The following is a 20,027-nucleotide window of genomic DNA, read 5'->3' as shown; positions in this document are numbered from 1 at the left end:
ATCTAGGCAATTTTCGTTCACCAGTAAATTAGATTTTCCTCTTGAATCGGTGTAACGTAAATAAATCATAGCTCTTTAGGCTCATTTGCTTGCATCTACAAAGCAATTAAGTATCGAATTAGTTAATTTTTTTTGTTTCGTTTAATGCAAATAAAGGCTGCGGTAACTTAACTTCATTCAAGTAATTGCTTTTCTATACGCTTATCTTCGTGAGATCTGGAGGTAAGGGATCATCCCAGTTCAGTCTTCTTTTTCAAATTCCAGAAGTATAATGATCCCTTGTTTTTTGCGGTTAATGGGGACCAGAAACTTCCACGAAAGCTGAAAAATTGCGAAGTAGGATTTGCCCCTAGGAATTTTCTTGTATGCAGGTACAATAATGTTTTAAATATGTAAACAATATTTATACTTTACACATTTAAGACAAAAATTACAACAGTATACGTATTTACTTAAACGTGTCAGTACTAATTAATAAGATAATTGCAAAACCTTATACAGTAATAAACATTAATCAACATTGCTAGTCTTGTGTTGGTGGCGGAAGAGAGGCTCTCACTTGATTCGTAGAAGCTTTAGGGTCACTCGGAGACTCTTCTGCTGGAGGCACTGATGGTAGAGCCGGAGGCTTTACCTTGGAGAGAAACGTGGTGATGGGTAGTTGTTGTCTTTGTTTTTTTCTTTTCCTTCAAAATTTCCCTGTACAAGGATATAACCTCGTCAACCTGATTGCTGAACTCGACAGCTCGAACCATATTGTCGTCAATGTCTTGTGCAAATTGTTGCATCGCTCCTGCCATGTTGCACAATTGTTGGAGATTCTCCAGGGTAAGGCCACGCTTTACAGTTTTTTCTTTGTCTTCCTCTTCGTTTTCTTCCTCACTTGCAGACTTTGTCATCTCAAGGAGGTCTTCATCGGTCAGTGGGTCCAAGTGGCTATCGATAATGGCACTGATGTAATCGTCAACTGCCGAGATGTGGCTCTCCATCGTGTAACGAGTGTAGAGTGCCTTAAAGGAGCCAATGACACCTTTATCCATCGGCTGAATTAGAGATGTAGTGTTCAGGGGCAGAACTCTATCTGCACACAGTCATACTGCAGGTCCATTGCATGGCCTCCTGCATAGTCCATCAGGAGAAGGACCTTAAAGAGGAGGCCCTTTTCAGCCAGATACAGCTTCACCTGGGAAATGAAGCAATAGAGGAACCATTCAAGGGTCAGAGCTTTCGTTATCCAGGCCTTGGAGTTATGCATCCAGAACACGGGCAACATAGCTGTATTTTTGTTTAATGCCCATGAATTTTTGGCTTTATAAATAAGGCCTGGCTTAAGCATAAAACCTGCAGCATTGCCAGCCATGATGACAGTCACACGGCCTTTGTGAGCCTTGAAGCCTGGCCTCTTCACTTCGTCCTTGAAGAGGAATGCACACGAAGGCATCAACTTCCTAAAAAGGCATGTTTCATCCATGTTAAAAACTTGTTCAGGGACGTAGTCTCCCTTAGTAATGAGGTTAGGAAACTCTCCCTCCGCATAACGACAAGCAGCATCGTTGTCAGCAGAGGAAGCCTCACCATACAGAAGCACGTTTCTGAGGCCATATCTTTTTTGAAATTTTTCGAACCAGCCTTTGCTGGCTGAAAAGCCTTGTCCTTGAGGAGGCGAATCACTCTTGGCAGCGCTATTACTGGCTTGAGGTTCGTCAGTACCTTCTTCAGCCTCTTCATTGTCGTCATCGAGCAAGATTTGGTTGTAGACAGCTTTGGCCTTTGTCCTGATCATATTAGTGTCCAAACTCACTGTCTTTTTCCTGCAATCCACAATGCCAGTGCTGCTTCCATTTTCATAATTCTGTTATTATGCAGACTTACCACACATTTCACTTCTTTATTGAAGGTTATTGAATCAGTTTTGCAGATGTTTGCTTCCTCTTTCTTGATGTACCGCACTGTAGATTCATTCACCCCATAATGGCGTGCCACAGATGCATAACTTCTGCACTTTTTCGCATGGTCATCATTTTCTTCCTCTTGGGCACCCCGGAGGAAGCTTTCGCGGGAGCACAGTGCTTAGGCGGTATTGTAAGAGCTTAATAAAAATTTATCGCTTAAACAAAAAAACGTTGTCGCCAACACCACACTAAAATACAGTATGCGAGACAGTCAACATCATGGACAAGATTGGCGAGATGCAACAAGAGAATATGCTAGTTGAGGCTGCGATGATGCGCAGACAATCAACTCGCAGAGATAAATCCACTCTTACTCTCATTGGTCAATGTCGCACCGGAAATTAATCGTGTGCCTTTATGAGAGCCCGTGGTATGTATTCTGAGTCAACTCATCTCTTTGGTTGTATTTTTTAATTTTTATTTTTTGAGGAATATTTGGAAAAACCCTCGACGCACTGAAACCCTGAAACATGAAGCGCAAAGTGGCGAGGGAACACTGTATAATTTTCTGTCTCACTGTAAAGATAAGCTCAGTTAAATCAAATAGTTTATCAGTTTCTTTACCAGAGCTTTTAATTATCGCTTTGGAAATACGTGGAGTTTTGATAGCTTCTAAAGTTTATAAACTTTCCTCAGTTTTACTCTCGCGTAATGGTTTGTTGTGCTCTTGGACAGAAAACAGAAATAAACATTCCTATCCTTTCAAAAGTCTCTGCAGCCTTGTACCTTAGCACTGATGATGATAATTTTGTAGACTGCTGTTTATTTAACTGTGAAATGGTTGTTTGAATATGCATTCCATCATCTCTCTGTTTTCAACCTACAGCACTGTGCTGTGCATTTGTTTTGCTGTGCGCGGAGATCCTTAATCCACAAGTTAAGATTGTTTAGTTTGTTTGCCTTCACGAGAGTATTTCCTCACATGTGATTTGACGAAATATGAAATAAATAATGGAGTACGTAGGGGGATCTGTTGGGGTGGGAAGCCCCTTGTTCTGTGATTGCTGTTTGAACAGTTTTGTACTTTGGGCTGGCCAGAACAACAGGAGCAGTGCGTTTTGTGTTGCATGTCTTGTGCGTATGTTCGAATTCTTGGCAACTGTAGTATACGCCGTGGTGCAAAATGAGATGTGACATGCTGTGCATTTTAGCCGTTGAGGATATAGCATTGTTTCATAATGTTGTTGAATGCTGCTATTGGCATTCTGTGATTCATTTGACGTTATTGTTCTTGGTCATCAATCTTTAAAGTATTTCTGCATAGTTTTCGGCTACTTCTGTGTCTAAAATATGTTCCAAGTAAAGTGTAATTGGAGAATGACGTCATGGATTGTACACCTGGGTGGCCTTTGGCAGGAAGTGGTTTGCCCGAATGTTGACACCTCTCCTGTTAGCTCTGATTGCAGCTTTCTATTCCATTGTATTACATTCCACACCAAATTCTTGATTCTGGATGAAGCTCATTAATGGTTTGTAAACTTTCGTGCCGATAAGCCGAGATTTGAATCCCGAAGAAGGTATGGATGTTTGTAAGCATATAGTGTCTGTGTCACAATGTAGCACTGAAGCTGCACAACGAGCCGATAGCCCTCTGGATATGTTGGTGATAGGGTAAGAGGGGTAGGAAACCGTCGGACTACTACCCGAGGTGCTTTCCCTCAAAACTGGGTGGAAGCTTAACAGCTAAGCTCAGCATTATCACCTATGGTACTACAGAGGTGCTCGCCTAACTTCTACCTGTACTTGCATTGACTTCTACCGCAGCAGCAACAGTACATAACATGGGGGTCTTCACATCCTTGCAATTATGAAGGCGATTATCAAGTTACTATATTTGCAGTTATTAGTTAAAAAGTGTGGTAACCACCCAGGGCGCTAAATAGTAAAGTACAAAATGATTGAAATATTAAAATTTCGAAGGCTGCTATATGAAAACTATTGAATAACTATCTAAACGTCAGAAATTAAAGAAATTGTAATAGCCAAACAACTTTTATGATTTAGCAAAACTGGAACGAATTTCAAATTCAGAAAAGATTAAAGAGAAAAGATTAAATATCTCAAAGAGAGATAAAATTAGATTAAAAATCTCACCAGTCTTTAAGAAAAAAAAAAATAATCCACAATGTGTATTGTCCTTGTTCTATGTCTGATTGCTATCAAAGTCGATAGTTTAATTAAAAATCTAGGCCAAATTAAGAATGCTTTTTGCCTAATTTTATATTTTGCTTTGGTACATTTCTATTCTAGTTGGCGTATTTCTTTTTCTTTCATATGAAATAATTTTCTGTCATTTATTTAGAAGTTTGTAAATTTACCAAAATATAAAAAAATATTCATAATATCAACTTGAACTACTTCTTTGGAAATTATTATAAATTTTTTATTAATATAATGCCACTGTCTATTTTTCTACATAAAAACAGGACAGTTTAAAATAGATGTCTTGCCTTCATAGTTTAGTAATTAAATAACTTTTAAATATATTTATTTAAATATTTAAAATTTGTTAAAGATACAGATGGGGGATTGTCTTGACATCTTGATTATCAGAAAAATTAGGTATTTAAACAACTGTTGATCAGAAATGCATTTAATTGTTTTATTGGCTTATTGGCTTATATGCATTTAAGAGTTTTATTATATGCCTTTTCATTTAAACTTAAGTTTGTTTTGTAGGTTATAGTTGGTTTTATTGGAGACAAACCATGGATAGACTCATCTCTTCTGTATAGTGGTTTCATATTAATTAGTGGCGTCTCTTTAGTGCTGTTACCACTAACAATAAATTATTACATAACAGCTTCACTCGTTGGGATATATGGCTTTGCCATCAGCGCAAATTATACCTTGGTTCCCGTAATTATAGTGAATCTGATATCTCTGGATAATTTCACTGGTGCTTATGGACTTCTGTTACTTGTTCAAGGTGTTGCTAGTCTAATAGGACCCCCAGTGGCTGGTGAGTATTTTTTAATGAATATATATGATGTGTTTAATGAGAATTAAAGTTTCTTCAATACTTAATATAGAATTTTATAAGTATTTTGTTTTGTATTAACTTAATTAAATCTAGTAATTTTGCAATTCAATATAAATACATATTAGCTACTTTTCATAATTAAACTATACTGCAATTTTCGTGTTTCAAATATATTTAATTTTAGTAAATGTGAATGAAATATAAATTAATGCATATGAACGCTTCAGATTATTAAGTTAAATTATGTCCGATTATCAAAATTTTGAAGGAGGGAATTAAAATTTAGGTCATGAATTTAAAAAAAAAAAATTTTTTTAAACATTTTTGTAGAAAGTACATGTCTTGCCACTTCCAAATAATGAATTAAATGTACTATTAAATTCCCAATCTACAATAAAAAATTTAATTAAAATTTTTATAAAGCATTGGTTAAATCTTTAAATCCCCCACCCCCTTACAGGTTAGTTTTGGGGAAATTATTTTTAGAAAAATAAGTGCAAGCTGTAAATAAATTTGGTGAAATTTAACTTAATTATTCTCTCTATATTAGTAAATGGGTGATATAAAAATTAATTATAAAATATTAAATATAATTATTTATATAAACTACAAAACTATGCTTAGTCTGCTTTTTGTATGTAACCGAAACACAGGCATACGTTTGAAGAGATGTATTAAAAAAAAAACTAGTTAAATGATTATGCTATATGAGCCAAAGGCATGTGTTAAAATAATTAGAAATATCTTAACCATATAGACATTTGAACTACACATATGTATATATATCCATATATATATAATTTATTATTAGAAAAGTTTTTATATATCATTAGTATGAAACATTTATTGAAAAGATGCTGATCAATTATACTCAGTGTCTGTAAAGAAATGATAGACATATATATATATATAAAATAAATATGTTTTTTTGCATTGTGATTTTTAAAGCTGGAAGGAATTAAAAAACTTTTATACTAAAGAGTGGTCTGGAGTAGACTTGAGACCTCTTTAAATTTATTTGTGGTGTTTCTCAACTAGACCTATTTAATTTTTTTTTTTTTTGTAGTATTCGCCAACTCTACCTGTTTTAAGATTTCTTTCCACAGGGGCTTGTGAAGGAAAGAATGTATACAATGTCTGTGGTTGATGCTGCTGCAGATTTGTATGTCCACAGACAGAGACAATAGGATAATACAACTGTTCAAGCTAGTGATGCTTTCAAATATGTGGAATGAGACCGAATAGTCCTGCCACAAGCAAGCTACAAATGGCACTCGGCCCACCAGCGGCCGAGCGGTAAAATCGGTGAACAATGGTAGTTCAGTCCAAGGTTAGAATCCCACGAACGGGCTGGCTGCATGGGCGTTTTTGTGGTTTTCCCCATGTGTAACATGTATACGAGTCAGTTTCCCTTAGAAAGACCTCCACGAAGGCATCCCTCCCCTTAGACAGACAGCCCTAGTGTGCTTTGCCATAATTAAATAAACCAAACCAAAACCAAATGATACTCACTAGAGCTGTACTAAAAATTTTGAGTAGTTCTTTCCAGCTGGGAATAACAGTGCAGTAAACACATTGATTTTGGATATATATATCATTCTTTTTGGTCAGTTTCTTTTCCAGACTCTGTGTACATCGAAAGAATGGTACGGCAATCTTTACAAAAACAGTATTTTTAAGTTTTAAGTTGAACTGTGTATTATAAGATAATTAATGAAAATTGTTATTACCACTTCATGCAAAATTATTGCATTTAAGTCAGGTAATCTGATGCTATCTATGCCATTCAATCCCTACTGATTATTAAAAATATCAGTTACATAAGCAAATCAAAATCCACAATTTAACATCAAACTTGATTTGCCTTAAAGCTCATACTAGCCAAATGGGAGTTGAATTTGCCACGAATGCTTGTCATCAAACAAGATTGGTTCAAAGCATTCAAAGGTCAAGTTTCATTCAACGTTCATTTTATCCCTCAAAATAAAGAATAAGTGCCTCTTCCATAATGATTACTTACATTTATATGTAACAGATCATTATCCCTTTCTTTTCTTTATAGGAAATTACATCCTTCATAACTGTGTATGTTAAAAAAAGAGGATATTTGAATCATTATTATGATTTCCTCCATGCATAGCATGAATATAAACCAGTTTCCCTTAAAAAATCCTCCACAAAGGCATTCTTTCCCTTAGGTAGATAGCCCTTATTTGCTTTTTCATATTTGAATATGTTATTCAGAGGCCAGTATTTAGAGTAAAGAAGCCATCGTAGGACAACACACTTTATTTACTCAAATAATGAATAAAAAAGATCACACAGGAAATCATACTGACCATCAACAGCAAATAACATATCACCATCTCTATACGCTCAAATGACGGATGTGTCGGGAGAAGAGACAGCTGCGCCATATAATTAATACGCAAGAAAAAAAGTTCACTCGCCTCTACCCAACACACCCCTCCTGCGAGCAACATTTTTTCAATACGAAAATGAAGTACAAACAATATATAACGCATTACATTAAGAAATTATTTTCAATGTATACATTAATTTTTCTTTACTGACACTCTTAGTAAGAAAATCTGCAATCATATAATCAGTTTGTGTATATTCCAACTTAATGACATTATCCTTTGTTAAGTCCTTCATAAAATGGAAACGTAAGTTCAAGTGTCTGGATTTCATAGAAGATATGGCACAGTTGATCCACTGGATGGCAGCTTGACTGTCTGTGATCAAGACCACTGCACCATTCAAAAATTGTTTACATTTTAATTCTGATAATAAATTTACAGTCCAAATAATATCCTTACAAATTTCAGAAATAAAAAATAATTCTGCTTCACAAGTAGACAGACTAACACTTCTCTGCTTACAACATTTCCAAGAAATCAATGAATCGCCTAGTAAAATAGTACCACCAGAAAATGACTTACCATTTTCTGCATTTCTCCAGCTAGCATCAGCACATGCATTTAAAACTTCAAAATCATTGCTATAGAAAAGCTTTTTATTTTTTGTACCTTTTAAATACCTTAATACCCTTTTAGCCAAAAGATAATGCCTTTTTTCTGGTACATGATTAAATTGTGACAAATAAGTTGTTACAAATGATATATCAGGACGCTTTCTATTCACTAAATATAAAAGTTCCCCAATTAATTCCTGATACAAAATTGCATCAATTTTTTCATTTGTACATGAAAAACCTTTATCTGGCCCTTTAATGATTGGTGTTTTTACTGCTTTACAATTTTCCAGATTGTGTTTAGTCAATAAAGATTCAATATATTCTGTTTGAGACAAACATATACCATTTTCAAGTATTTCTATTTGCATCTCCAAAAATTTTGAATTAGTATTTTCATATAACTCAAATACATTTTTAATTTTAGAAACAATATTTTCAAGCATTTCTTTATTATTACAGAATACAGCTAAATCATCATCATACAAACACAATATAAAAATGTTTATGATATCATTATAAATGAATATACGATTATCAGATGCTAACTGTACCAGTCCAAGTTTTTCTAATTCAGTTTTTATTTTCATATACCAATTTCTACCCAATTGAGACAACCCATAAATACTTTTCTTCAATTTACATACTTTTCCTTCTCCAATCAGTTTTTCATAACCAGGTGGAGGAGTCATATATACATCCTCGTTTAGGTCACTGTACAAGTATGCTGTTTTTACATCATAAAATTTAACAGTCAAGTTTAATTTAGCTGAAAGTGCAAGCAATAATTTAAAACATTCAATGTTAACTACTGGTGAATATGATTCGGTATAATTCTGATTTTTTTATTTGATTAAACCCAGCCGCTTTATATTTTACTTCCTCAGAGTCTCCTTCCTTCAAAGTATACACCCACTTACTTTTTACTAATTTTGTTTTTTCAGGCCTCTCTACTATTTCCCACACTTCTTGTTTATGCTCCATATTGTTCCAATTGTGCCTGTGTTTGTGAACTGTTGTATTAATGATTTTTCTTACAGGTGCGCTGTCTGATTGGACTGAAAATTATGACATCACATTCTACTGCACTGGATTATGCATTATAGTTTCAGGAGCTATGGTTATTCCTGTTGCCAAGAATTTCCTGTGTTCTAAATCTCCTTCTGTGAGCAGCAAAGATTCGGTTCCAGTAGACTGTCATTCCATGAAAGTAAGGTTTGAAGAACCCGAAGAAAGAAAAAATTCGGTTCATTTTGAGAACAGATTGCAAGAGTTAGAATCTATGAAAGAAAAGAAACCTATTTATATTCTGAATGATGATACAGAAAAGTCTGTACCCTTATTATCTGAGGATATTAAAATGTGCGAAAATAATATTACGAAAGATGGATCTAAAATGGTTACTATGTATGAGAATCCACTATCCCTTGTTTAGTAACTTATCTTTCACACTATTGTTAGAGTTATATAACTTAGTAGTTAGATTTTTATGTCTGTTTTTATGTACTATTCATTCCTTAAAATAAAGACTGTTATTTAAAAGTATTAAACTGCATTAATTCTTAAACTGTATTCTGTAGCATAGTTGAATATGAATGTATTCAGTTAGTTATGGAGCTTGTAGTATTTTTTAGTAGTGCTTGCTTTATGGATTTTTATATATGCTGTGTTACTGGTTATGCATTTAATATTCCTCCCATTTAAGGTAGGTCATTTTAATTTTTTTAACCCTACATTGTTTTCTGTTCGCATTTTGTTTAATTAGTATTTTCCTTGCATTTTTTAGGTTTAGAATTTCTTTCTTCTCTTTGTTGTTGAAATGGACGAGGGAAAATTTATAATTATTCAAACCACATGCTTTCAAACTTTAAATCCATATTAATATTAAATGGCTTTTAATGTTTCAGTCTAAATGTTGTAGTATGCGCAGTTTAAAATTTTTGCATCTTTCAATTTTATTACAAGTGTGGTGACTGACTGAAAGTAAAATATTTATCTTACTTTAATTTTAAAATCATTTATTTTTCATCATTGTAAGAAGTCATCAGAAATGAACACTCTTTCATGTTTTAAATTTTTTCCCTTTATAAATTTTCCCAATTCCATTTCTTTATCAGATGATAATTGTCAAAGAAGCTCTAGTCTTGTTGTTGAAAAGCTGCGATATATTTTTCACTTAGTGCAATTAAATGTATATTTTTATAGTCATATTTATGATTTATAGTATTCTATAATATATTGATCGACTTCATTTTTTTTTTCTGGATCTGAATAATTCAATAAAATTGGTGACACAACTTCAGGTTACCTCTTTTGAATTAATTGATGAAAGATGCGTATGAATAACTGAAGAGGTGTTTATGGTTTGTGGATTCTCAAGAATTTTGATGATATAATATTTTGATGTATAGGTATCAAATATTTTGATTTTGATGTCTCAAGTATTTTGATATAGATCTGCTTTTATGTGTATTCTTTGAGAAGTACTTTGCATAACAGTTGAATAAGTTTTTCTTATGAAAATAAGAAAAAATGATTCATTCATTCATAGTTTAATAAACATTAAACTATCACAATAGTACATAAAAACATTTTTATTTTCTGATAAAGACTATTAATGTAATTTTTAAATTATTGAAGATTGTGTATGATTTAGGAAAGGGGTAATTTTTATGTTGTCTGACTCTTGGCATTTCCACTTGGTGTGGAATTTTCTAACAGAATGTTAAGTGTATGCCGAAAGTAAAGAATGTGCATTTATGTGATAACTAGTTATGTATTGAAAGGAAGTAGTAAATGTATCCTTTGTAGAATTCCTCTTTCAGCAACATACATCTTCATTAGTTGGTGAAATTTTAAATTTTACTTTTAATTCAACATTTTTGTTTGCTGTCATGTTAAAAGCATTTTAAGATTCTTTGAAAAAAATTTCCTTCTTATGCCAGACATTTGGTTAAGCATTATATAATCAAATTGAGCAGTAAAGTAATAAAATAGGAAGTAAAGATCAAATCATTAATTTTTGTATTAGAGTAATAAATTGTGAAGGTTGTTTCTGCTACCATTATGCATGCATTGCTAAAACAGATTGTGTGTCCGTGTATATTTACTTTTTCACAGGAGTATTTTTTGTTCTATAGTCAAAGTAACTAACTTGTATTAGTGGATGGATAAGTTATGGAGAACTAAACACGTCAAGTTTATGTCGTCATAATTTATTTTATTTGGTTTCAAATTTAGAAATTTTTGTCATCGTTTTAACAAATCGTTGATGCGTTACTGTTCAGGACTAAGAATTTTGACATCTAACTTAGCAAATATTTCTCTTGTTGCTACTAGATCCCAGAAATTTAAATATTTAGTCAAAGAGCAAGTTGAGCCATGACCAGATTTACCATGGCTTTGCATATATTAATTATGCTATTTCTATGATAGAACAAATTAAAATTGTGATGAAAAAAATTTTTGAAATGTGAAGCCAGAAATGTTAATGCATCTCATGAAAAGTTCTCCCATATTTATATTCATTTGCATATTTTGTAACAAATAAGAAGCCGAAGGAAGAGAGCTTTCAAAATTCATTTTTAATAGCAACATCTGTATTTACATGTATGAAAAATTTAATTAAACTTCAAAGTATGAAAATATTTTTGCCTACAATAATTGTTTGATGTAGTTGTTATTAGCTAGTACAGATTATAATATGGTATTAATCAAATCCATTGTTAATGCATTACAATTGAGTATTTTTTGTCTTTAAGAATGGGATTTTGTAATTATTTAAGAGCTGTGGTAGAAAAATAGCTATAAAGTATGTAAATCTATTTTCTTCTATATCGCATATATTTTGTATTTGCACTTGTATATATAATGCACATTTCTTATTTTATTTGTGCATGATGCATATGATTTATTTCATTGTATCTTTAAGGTTCCATAATTACTAGATATTTGCATGTATTGGCTGTGTTATAATTTTTTTAATTGCTTTTTATGATTATCTGTAATTTCAAAGATCTGTATTTAATTTTTCACTTTTCATACTTCTGAATTTTCGATTAGTTTTGCATTCGGTTTTGAATGTTAATTTTTGCTTTTTCATAATAAATTATAAATAGGGTATTTGAAAATTTTCTTGATACTTAATTTGGTACTGTTCCATTATCGGGACTGGATTCAGAAACGTATGTATGTATGTACATACATATGTATGCCTTGTGTATGCACATACATACATAAACACGTGCATGCATTGATAAGAGAGGGTTTATAATAACTAGTTAAAAACTATAAACCCTTAGTTTACAAGTTTCTAACTAATTAACTAATTTTAACTAGTTTTTAGATTTTTTATTAATAGCATTTGACACTTTTGTGTGTGTATGTATATTTATATATGCATTATTTGTGCAGTAGTGGTGTCATTTAACATATCTTTTATACTGAAGTAATTAATTACGTAATTTAATAGCATTTTCTTTATATAATCTAACAGGACTGCTATCAGTTGACCAGTTGTTTAATTCTTTGTAATGAATGTTATCTGCCTACTGAATCATAAGTTTTTCACATGTATATATACTATATAACTCTCTTAGTGGCATGGCTTTTTGGATCTGCTTATGAAACATTATATTTAAACAGTATTACTCCCCAAAAATTATATAATTTTTTTAATCTCTGTTTTCATAAACTTGGATAATATTTAGACCATTAAAGAACGCTAAAAATTTATTTTAAGCAAGAAGGTAATATACTCCAAAATGACAAAAAAAAAAAAAAAAAAAAAAAAAAAAAAAAAAAAATCTCGATCTCACGATCGTACACATGTTGTTATGCCACTTGAGGGTTTACTAACCTTTCTCAGTGTTAAATTACTTATATTGTTAAATACAAGACTTCCAGATTTTCTTTTACAGAGTTTATAAATTTTAATCATTTATTTTTAAGCTCCATTACATGCTTTTTATATGAAACAGTTTTATAGCCTTCTTGTGTTGTAAACTATATAATTAGTTCCTTTATGTGCAGATTCCTCATGAGAAGTTTGCATTATTTTTTTTTTCCACAATGCACTTTAAAGTATGTTTATTTTCTAGAATCTCTGAATTTATGTACTTCATTTTAATTGTGAAAATTAGTATTTTTTGTGTGATATATAAATTTTATTCTTTCTTGCATGACATTTATTATTTCAAAACATAAAATATGATATAACTTTGATTTAATACTACTTTATGAAGCAGTTTTCCATGCAATAGATAGTGTTGATTAATTGGTAACAAAAATCTGAATTTTAAAAGAATTTTCTAAAAAAAATAGATTTTTGGAATTTATTTTGCTTAATTTTCCTTTCTTTTGTTCTAATAAGTGTTTATTATTTTTAAGATCTCTTATAAGTTGAAACTCATTTTTATTTATTTTATTTTCATTTTAAATGTTGTTATATGCACCGATATTCGCATACTTGTTAATTTTAAAGAAAAGGGGCTACCTCCAAATTTTCAGGATAAAATGTAATAAAATGTTATCTGGAGCTTTAAAAATTTCCATTTTATGCTACATCAAAATAGTACTTAAATACTCGTCTATATTTTTGGAGGTTTTTGTTATTAATTTTTCACAACTTGTGAAACATTTCTAAATTATTAAAAGAAATGAGAAACTAAATATTACATTATAGTAATAAAACGACAAAAGTCTTCAATGGTAAAAATAATATGCAAGCATTTATATCCAGTAAACAGTTAATAATTTATTTCATTATTAATTTGAAAGAAATGGCCTCCTCTCTAAGTAATCTTATTAATAGCTAAAAGAAAAATTTATCATTGCAAATAAAACTTTTAATGTATTACCGCCTTAAATTTCCTTTCCATGTATCTGGGTATTAATTAAATATTTTTATATTAAGTATTTTTTAAGTAATAAGTGTTATTAAAGCAATGCTCTGGCATGTATTAAGGTGTTTGAAAACTTTCTATTAACTAGGTCACTTTATAGGTTTTTCCATTTTTAATCAATGTTTTCAGAACCTATTGTTTTAAACTACTTTTATTAATAAAATATCTTTTTTCGTCTCCTAAGAATTAGTGATGCAAATATTCTGTAAGCATGAATAGTGCAATATTTAATAGGTCAGATAAATTATGATTTTACCCAAAATGGAATGTAAAAATGTTTAAAAAATAAATGTTTCTTCCTTTTGGAAAAGTCTGTAATTCCGGTTTAAAATTATTTTTCTAAGACCTGAGTTATAAAATTTTTGTAAAAGTTTACCATTTTAGAATATTAAATAAAGTTTTAATTTTTTTAAAATCCAGTCATTTTTGAAGAAATATCTGAATATATAATCAGATTTAATTTATAGTAAAAGTTAAAATTCTTTGTGGTATTACATTTGTTATTCACAAAACATATAAAAATTTTAAGAATTTTTTAATATGTATATAATTTTCAAGAAACACTTTTCGAAAACTTCACTTATTTCATAATTTTATAAATGCAGTTAATGTTTTACTGATAATCTAAATGAAAAGATTTCAGACACACTTAGTATTGCTTTTCCAGTGTGTGAGATATGGGTTGTGATATGTTTTTTTTTTTTTTTTTTTTTTTTTTTTTTTTTTTTTTTTTGTATACTTTACATTGAATATTTAATCTTGAAATCAGTTTTATATTTTTAAATGCAAAATTCTAGTTTACAAGCATTTATATTATAGAACTTTCACCAAGATTGGATTTTTATTAGCATTTATGGCCAGTGAGTGAACTATGTCATTTTAAAATAATGAAGTATGTATAACATTTCAGTTAACCCTAAAAAATGTGTGATATGTAAAAATAAAGTATATAGATATGTTTGAGGCAGTATTAAAAAATGCAGATTCTAACAAGAATACAATAGCAAGAAATTGAGGTAAATCTTTACTTAGTTTCATTTTTTATGAAGATTTACCTGAATTGCTTGCTTAATGAGTTACAGTTTTAATGTTTAATGGAGGTATTTTTATGAATAATAGTGGAAAAAGAAAAAATCTAAACATTTAGAACAAACCTTTTCAAAATGTGCTTTGATATAGAGTAATTTCAGAAAGAACCATCTGATTTCAGAATCAGCTCTTTTTACGAAAGATATTTGCTTATATGATGTTTATTAGGAATGTCAGTATGACATCAAGCAAATGCCAACTTGCATAGTTTTCTGCTATTATGATGCCATTTTTCACTTTTTCTTGACAGACTAGTGCCTTTCCTGTACTCCACCCACCCAATATAATAAAATTTGGTCATTTTCCCATTCCATTGTTCATTTAATACTTATCATGCTATCTGGTTAATTTTTAAATGTATAAAAACTTGAAATCGGATGATTCTTAATTACCCTATATTTTATTTTAAACATTTTCTTTTTCCAGCAGTATTTTAAGTAAATTAAGTTTTATTTGAAGCATAAGCGTATTCAGTTTATTTAACTGTTTTATTTTTAATTTTTTAGCATTGTATAGTGTGTGTTCTTTGTTTATATTATGTGTATTTTTATTCAAAATGAAGAAAATGCAGAAGAATGTGATATTGATACTAATGTGCCTATATTAGGCTTGTGCCAGTTATGTACAGGTAAATTCAACTGATCTCAGAAAAATCTATGTAGGGTCTTTGTATCAAAGGCATGTATTGGTTTGTATCAACCCAACCTACTTAAATGATCCTATTTTTGCACTGTGTGTGCTTCTTGAAAGACTGGAAAGTAATATGTGGCTGAACAATAAAACGTGTTTGTAAAAGATCGATTGCCAACTTGTGCTTTGTGTCTGTTACCTGAAACACCATCTTGATGTTACATTTCTAAGTGATTCATAATCATGCATTTGAATGATATCTTCATGTCATAAAAGTATTGCACTAAATAAATAAAATGTTGTGTATATTTTGGAGTTATTTTTTTGACTCTAAAGAAATTTTTTGTTTTTAGTTTGCACTTCTGTACTTTCTCCCAATTTCGCATCTAATCTTCGTCACGATTAAGCACTTTTGTTCCATAAAAGTTCTAACATAGCGTAATTCGGCTAGCAGATTGTTGGGAAAAAAATGTTGAGTAAAAAAAAAAGCCTTTACTTCATGAAAACAAAATGGCACCCAAACAAAAACTAGCAGGTTGCTGTACCAGGGTTGGTTGCCAAATTTTTGCCAAAAAATCACCAAGTTACCATAATCCAAAGATTAACCTCAGTTTTATACAGCTGTGGGACTTTGTATGAAACCAAGTGTAGCAAGACTATTCAGTATTTTTGATAAAAGCTTTTTAGTATGAAGTATTTTATTGAGGTAAATTTTTAAACAGTTAGCCTTGAAAGATATATAGTTGATCAAAAATACAGCAATGAAAAATAAATCACAGCTATATAAAATCATGTTCAGAAAAGTTTAATGTCATACTGTAACAGTATTTTTGATAAAATATTAAATATCCTACTAGGTTAAGTAATTATGTAAAGAACTTGTAGACTATCAGCTTCAGATAATAAGCCTGCGTGGAGGAACTTTCCTACTCAACCGTATTTGTGCACTTAAAAAATTCTATGCACTGAAATTCGAACTTGGGAGCTGTCATTGATAGACTGACTGTAAGTTCGCCGAACACAATAATTCAATTCGGAGGTCAAAAGCACTCTACGACGGCTTCTGCCTTACCAGATAACTCTCACGTGCAGAGTCTTAATTAAAATCAACAAACTGAACGCGAGACTAACCATCAGTTTTTAATGGTGATTCAAAACTCTGAATGCATTTTCTCATATTCGTTTCTATGGACGTTACCTCTCTTTTAACAGTCTCTTTTATTAAAATACTCATATTTTGACAATATCTTGATTCTTCTTGAAAACGATCTTTAGGTCTGAAAGCATCTTCTGCAGTACTATCAGCCTTGTTCAGTACCAAAAAAAAAAAGTTTTAAACATCCTTAAAAAAATAAAATTATCATACGATTTAGTGTAAATCAAGTAACTACTTAGAGGAATACCTGGCTCACCAAGCAGCCGAATTTTTGTAATTCGACTTCGGATCGAATTCCAGTGAACGAGCTGGCTTTGTACTTTTTAACCATGTGTAACGTGTGTACGAGCAGGTTTCAAAATCTATCACGAAGGTATATTTTTCCATAAGCAGATAATTCTCACATTACTTTATCTCAATAAACCTAAACAAATGCAATTGAATGGATACCACGTATTGAACTCAAAAAAGCTGATTACAGCTTATATACTCTTTTGCAAAGAAATCGAAGTACCATGAAGGAAGTGGTTGTTTTTGATGAAATTGAATATGTGTATAGCTGAAACACAGGTAATAAAATGATTAAAAAATCAAGGTCATAGTACCTGTTCATGGCTCACAAACACCCACTGACTGTTCAAATTAGTGGTTGGTCAAACAGCCCCTGGCAGCAATGTAAGTTTGAATTCGTCGAGGCAAGGAGTGCTAGAGGTTCCTAATGTCATCATGTGACACATTCTGCCAAGCATTCATCAGTTGTCGCTCCAGATCTGCCATATTTTGTAGTACCCGAATCTGGCGGCCTACCATATCCCAGTCACGCTTGATTGGTGAAAGGTCTGGTGACCTTGCTAGCCAAGGAGGAATATCAACGGCACGGAGACAGTCCAGAGATATACGAGTGGTACGTGGCCTGGCATCATCTTGTTGGAAAATGGCCCCAGGATGATGTCTTATGAAGGGTAATGTAACTGGCCGCAGAATGATACCAACATATCGTTGGGCTGTAAAAAGATGAACGGAGGATGACTAAAGATGACCTGCTGTTATAAGAAATAGTGCCCGACACCATCACACCAATGGTTATGGCTGTATGCCTATGTAAAACAAAGGCTGATTGGGACTGCTGGCACCGTACTTTCCAGACACGAACACGGTGGTCATCTGCTTCAAGAGTGATGTGAGATTCATCGCTGAACACTATACGATGCCAGTCTGATGGCAGCCATGATGATCGGCTGCGACACCATTCCAGAGGACTCCGCCAATGTTGTGGGGTTAAAGGCAAACGTCTTATAGGCCTCTGTGAGCGTAACCCCGTTTGAGACAAGTGCCATGACATGGTGGACCGTACCACGGGAGGTATAGACGTGGCTGTAGTGTGTTGAATAGTCGACAATGATATGGTCGGGGTGGTTCGGGCCTGGTGAACAATCATACTGTCTTTGCCTCGCATTTGTGCTTGGCCATCCAAAGCCTTCATTTCGTCGGCAATTTCTTTCTAGCAACTACTGCTGCCAGCATCTTTGCACAGCAGTGTCTGTACGCTGCAGGTGGCGGCCTATTGCTCGGTATGACCATTCAGCTTCAGGCAACTCTACAATGCGACCATGTTCAAAGTCGTTTAGTTGTCTGTAAGGTTTTCAATTCGTCGTAATGTCATCTTTAGTTGCTTCTTTACGGAATTACAATAGCAGCAACAAAACAAACAAACAAAAATTTCCGCCTCCGTTACTGGTTTTATACTTTGCGAATTGCGGAATAGAAATGCGCTCTATGATCACAATTCCTGTTCATTTACCTTGAAACTTTGATCGTTTGCAGGAATTAGCTTGCAGTCGTTGTAGCTGAGGGTGAAGGCTTACAGATGAAGACAACAAAACATGAACTTGACGTATTTCCAGTCTTTATTTCTACACATATGAAATCACCTCCATAGATTTTATCCAATCATAATGAAATCCGAGACATTTCTATGTTTTAATCATAAAGAAAGTACAATAAATTTCTATGCACATTGATTCTTAAAATTAAGACTCAGGCAGTTTAGACGGGGAAGCAAAGCGAGGAGATATTAACAAGGTGGAAGTTAGGAAAAGAATGACGCAAAATTAAAACGTAGCTAGCTCGCCTTAGATTTTTATACCAGAGTAGGTGCAATTATAGAGGCAAGCTATGATTGGTTAATATTAGTTTTGGTTACCTTTTTCAAGCAGTGTTTTGTAACGTCAAAAGATCTCAAATTTGGGAGAAAGTTGAATTTAGGGGTAGATCACCAAATCTAGAATGTTAATTTTCAGGTCGCCAATTATTTGTTTAAAGCAGGAACCTTATTTTGTTATTTCTTACAGACACACACATATATAAGTGCACGTATATACAGTAGTACATAGGTACCTGCTGTGAGGGAACACCTCTTGTGAGTGATGATATACACCAGGATACCTGGTTTCAGGGACCATACTTTTTGCAGGGCATGTCGCATTTCGAATTGTAGGAGACAAGAATGTGTGAGATATAAAAGTTGGATTAGATACAGTGACATAATGTAAGGTATGATTTTATAATTCATATTTTTAATGTATAATACTACATGTGAACTGATAGGTATTAGTATCAATGGAAAATCTAGGAATATGAGTAATGTCAAATAGTGAATCACTTGTCACCACAAGAAAAATGTAGACTTCGAAAATGCTCCCAGGGCCATTCGAACTAGTGACTGAAGAGTCTGTAAGGAAGAGTGAGTGCGAAACTAATGGTGCAAAGTATTACTTTTCATCACTTAACATTGTTACCAGTACACTGTAAAAAAAAAAAAAAAAAATCTGTAACTAAGAAAACTCATGGAAACTGGGATGCCATGGGTTATTTGAGTAACAGCAACAGGTGTATTATTTGTAACTTTACAAGAATTTTGACTGTAATGTTACAGATCTTTTTCTTGTAATATGACCTCATATAGTTATGTAGTAGAACATATTTTTCTCATATAAAATCCCAAACGATATATCTGTAATGGTTTCAGATTATTTGCGTGCAATATTACAGCAAATTATTTAAAAAGAACATGTTTTTCTCAAGTAAAATCTCGACAGATACATCTGTAACCGTTACAGATTATTTGCTTGTATTATTATAGCAAGTTATTATGTGAGTAGAAGATACTTTTCTTACGTAAAATTCCAATGGTTGTATCCGTAAAGGTTTCAGATTATTTCCTTCTAACATCCCATTAAGTAATTATACATGTAGAATATATTTTTCATAGGTGAAATACTAAAGTATATGTCTATAAAAGTAATGCATGTTTTGTCTAAAATGATGCTTATTATAA

At 32.2% G+C, this 20,027-nt stretch overlaps 1 protein-coding gene across 4 annotated transcripts in view; it reads left to right on the top strand.

The window, feature by feature from the left end:
* Positions 1-15,842, top strand: part of LOC118187281 (monocarboxylate transporter 9-like) — an 83,380-nt gene extending 67,538 nt beyond the window's left edge. For all 4 annotated transcript variants that reach the window (XM_035357469.2, XM_035357466.2, XM_085827112.1 and 1 more), the window contains 2 exons: positions 4,632-4,914; positions 8,953-15,842. In XM_035357469.2, the coding sequence (XP_035213360.1) occupies positions 4,632-4,914; positions 8,953-9,347 (678 nt within the window). In that variant the 3' untranslated portion in view covers positions 9,348-15,842. The remainder of the gene's footprint in view (positions 1-4,631; positions 4,915-8,952) is intronic.
* Positions 15,843-20,027: the final 4,185 nt, after the last annotated feature.

Source organism: Stegodyphus dumicola, chromosome 11 (genome assembly GCF_044657685.1).
Source record: "Stegodyphus dumicola isolate Sdum_Otavi_A_Nest chromosome 11, ASM4465768v1".
In the NCBI taxonomy this organism is placed as follows: Eukaryota; Metazoa; Arthropoda; class Arachnida; order Araneae; family Eresidae; genus Stegodyphus; species Stegodyphus dumicola.
The sequence above is the reverse complement of the archived record's forward strand: the minus strand, read 5'-3'. Positions and strand labels throughout refer to the sequence as shown.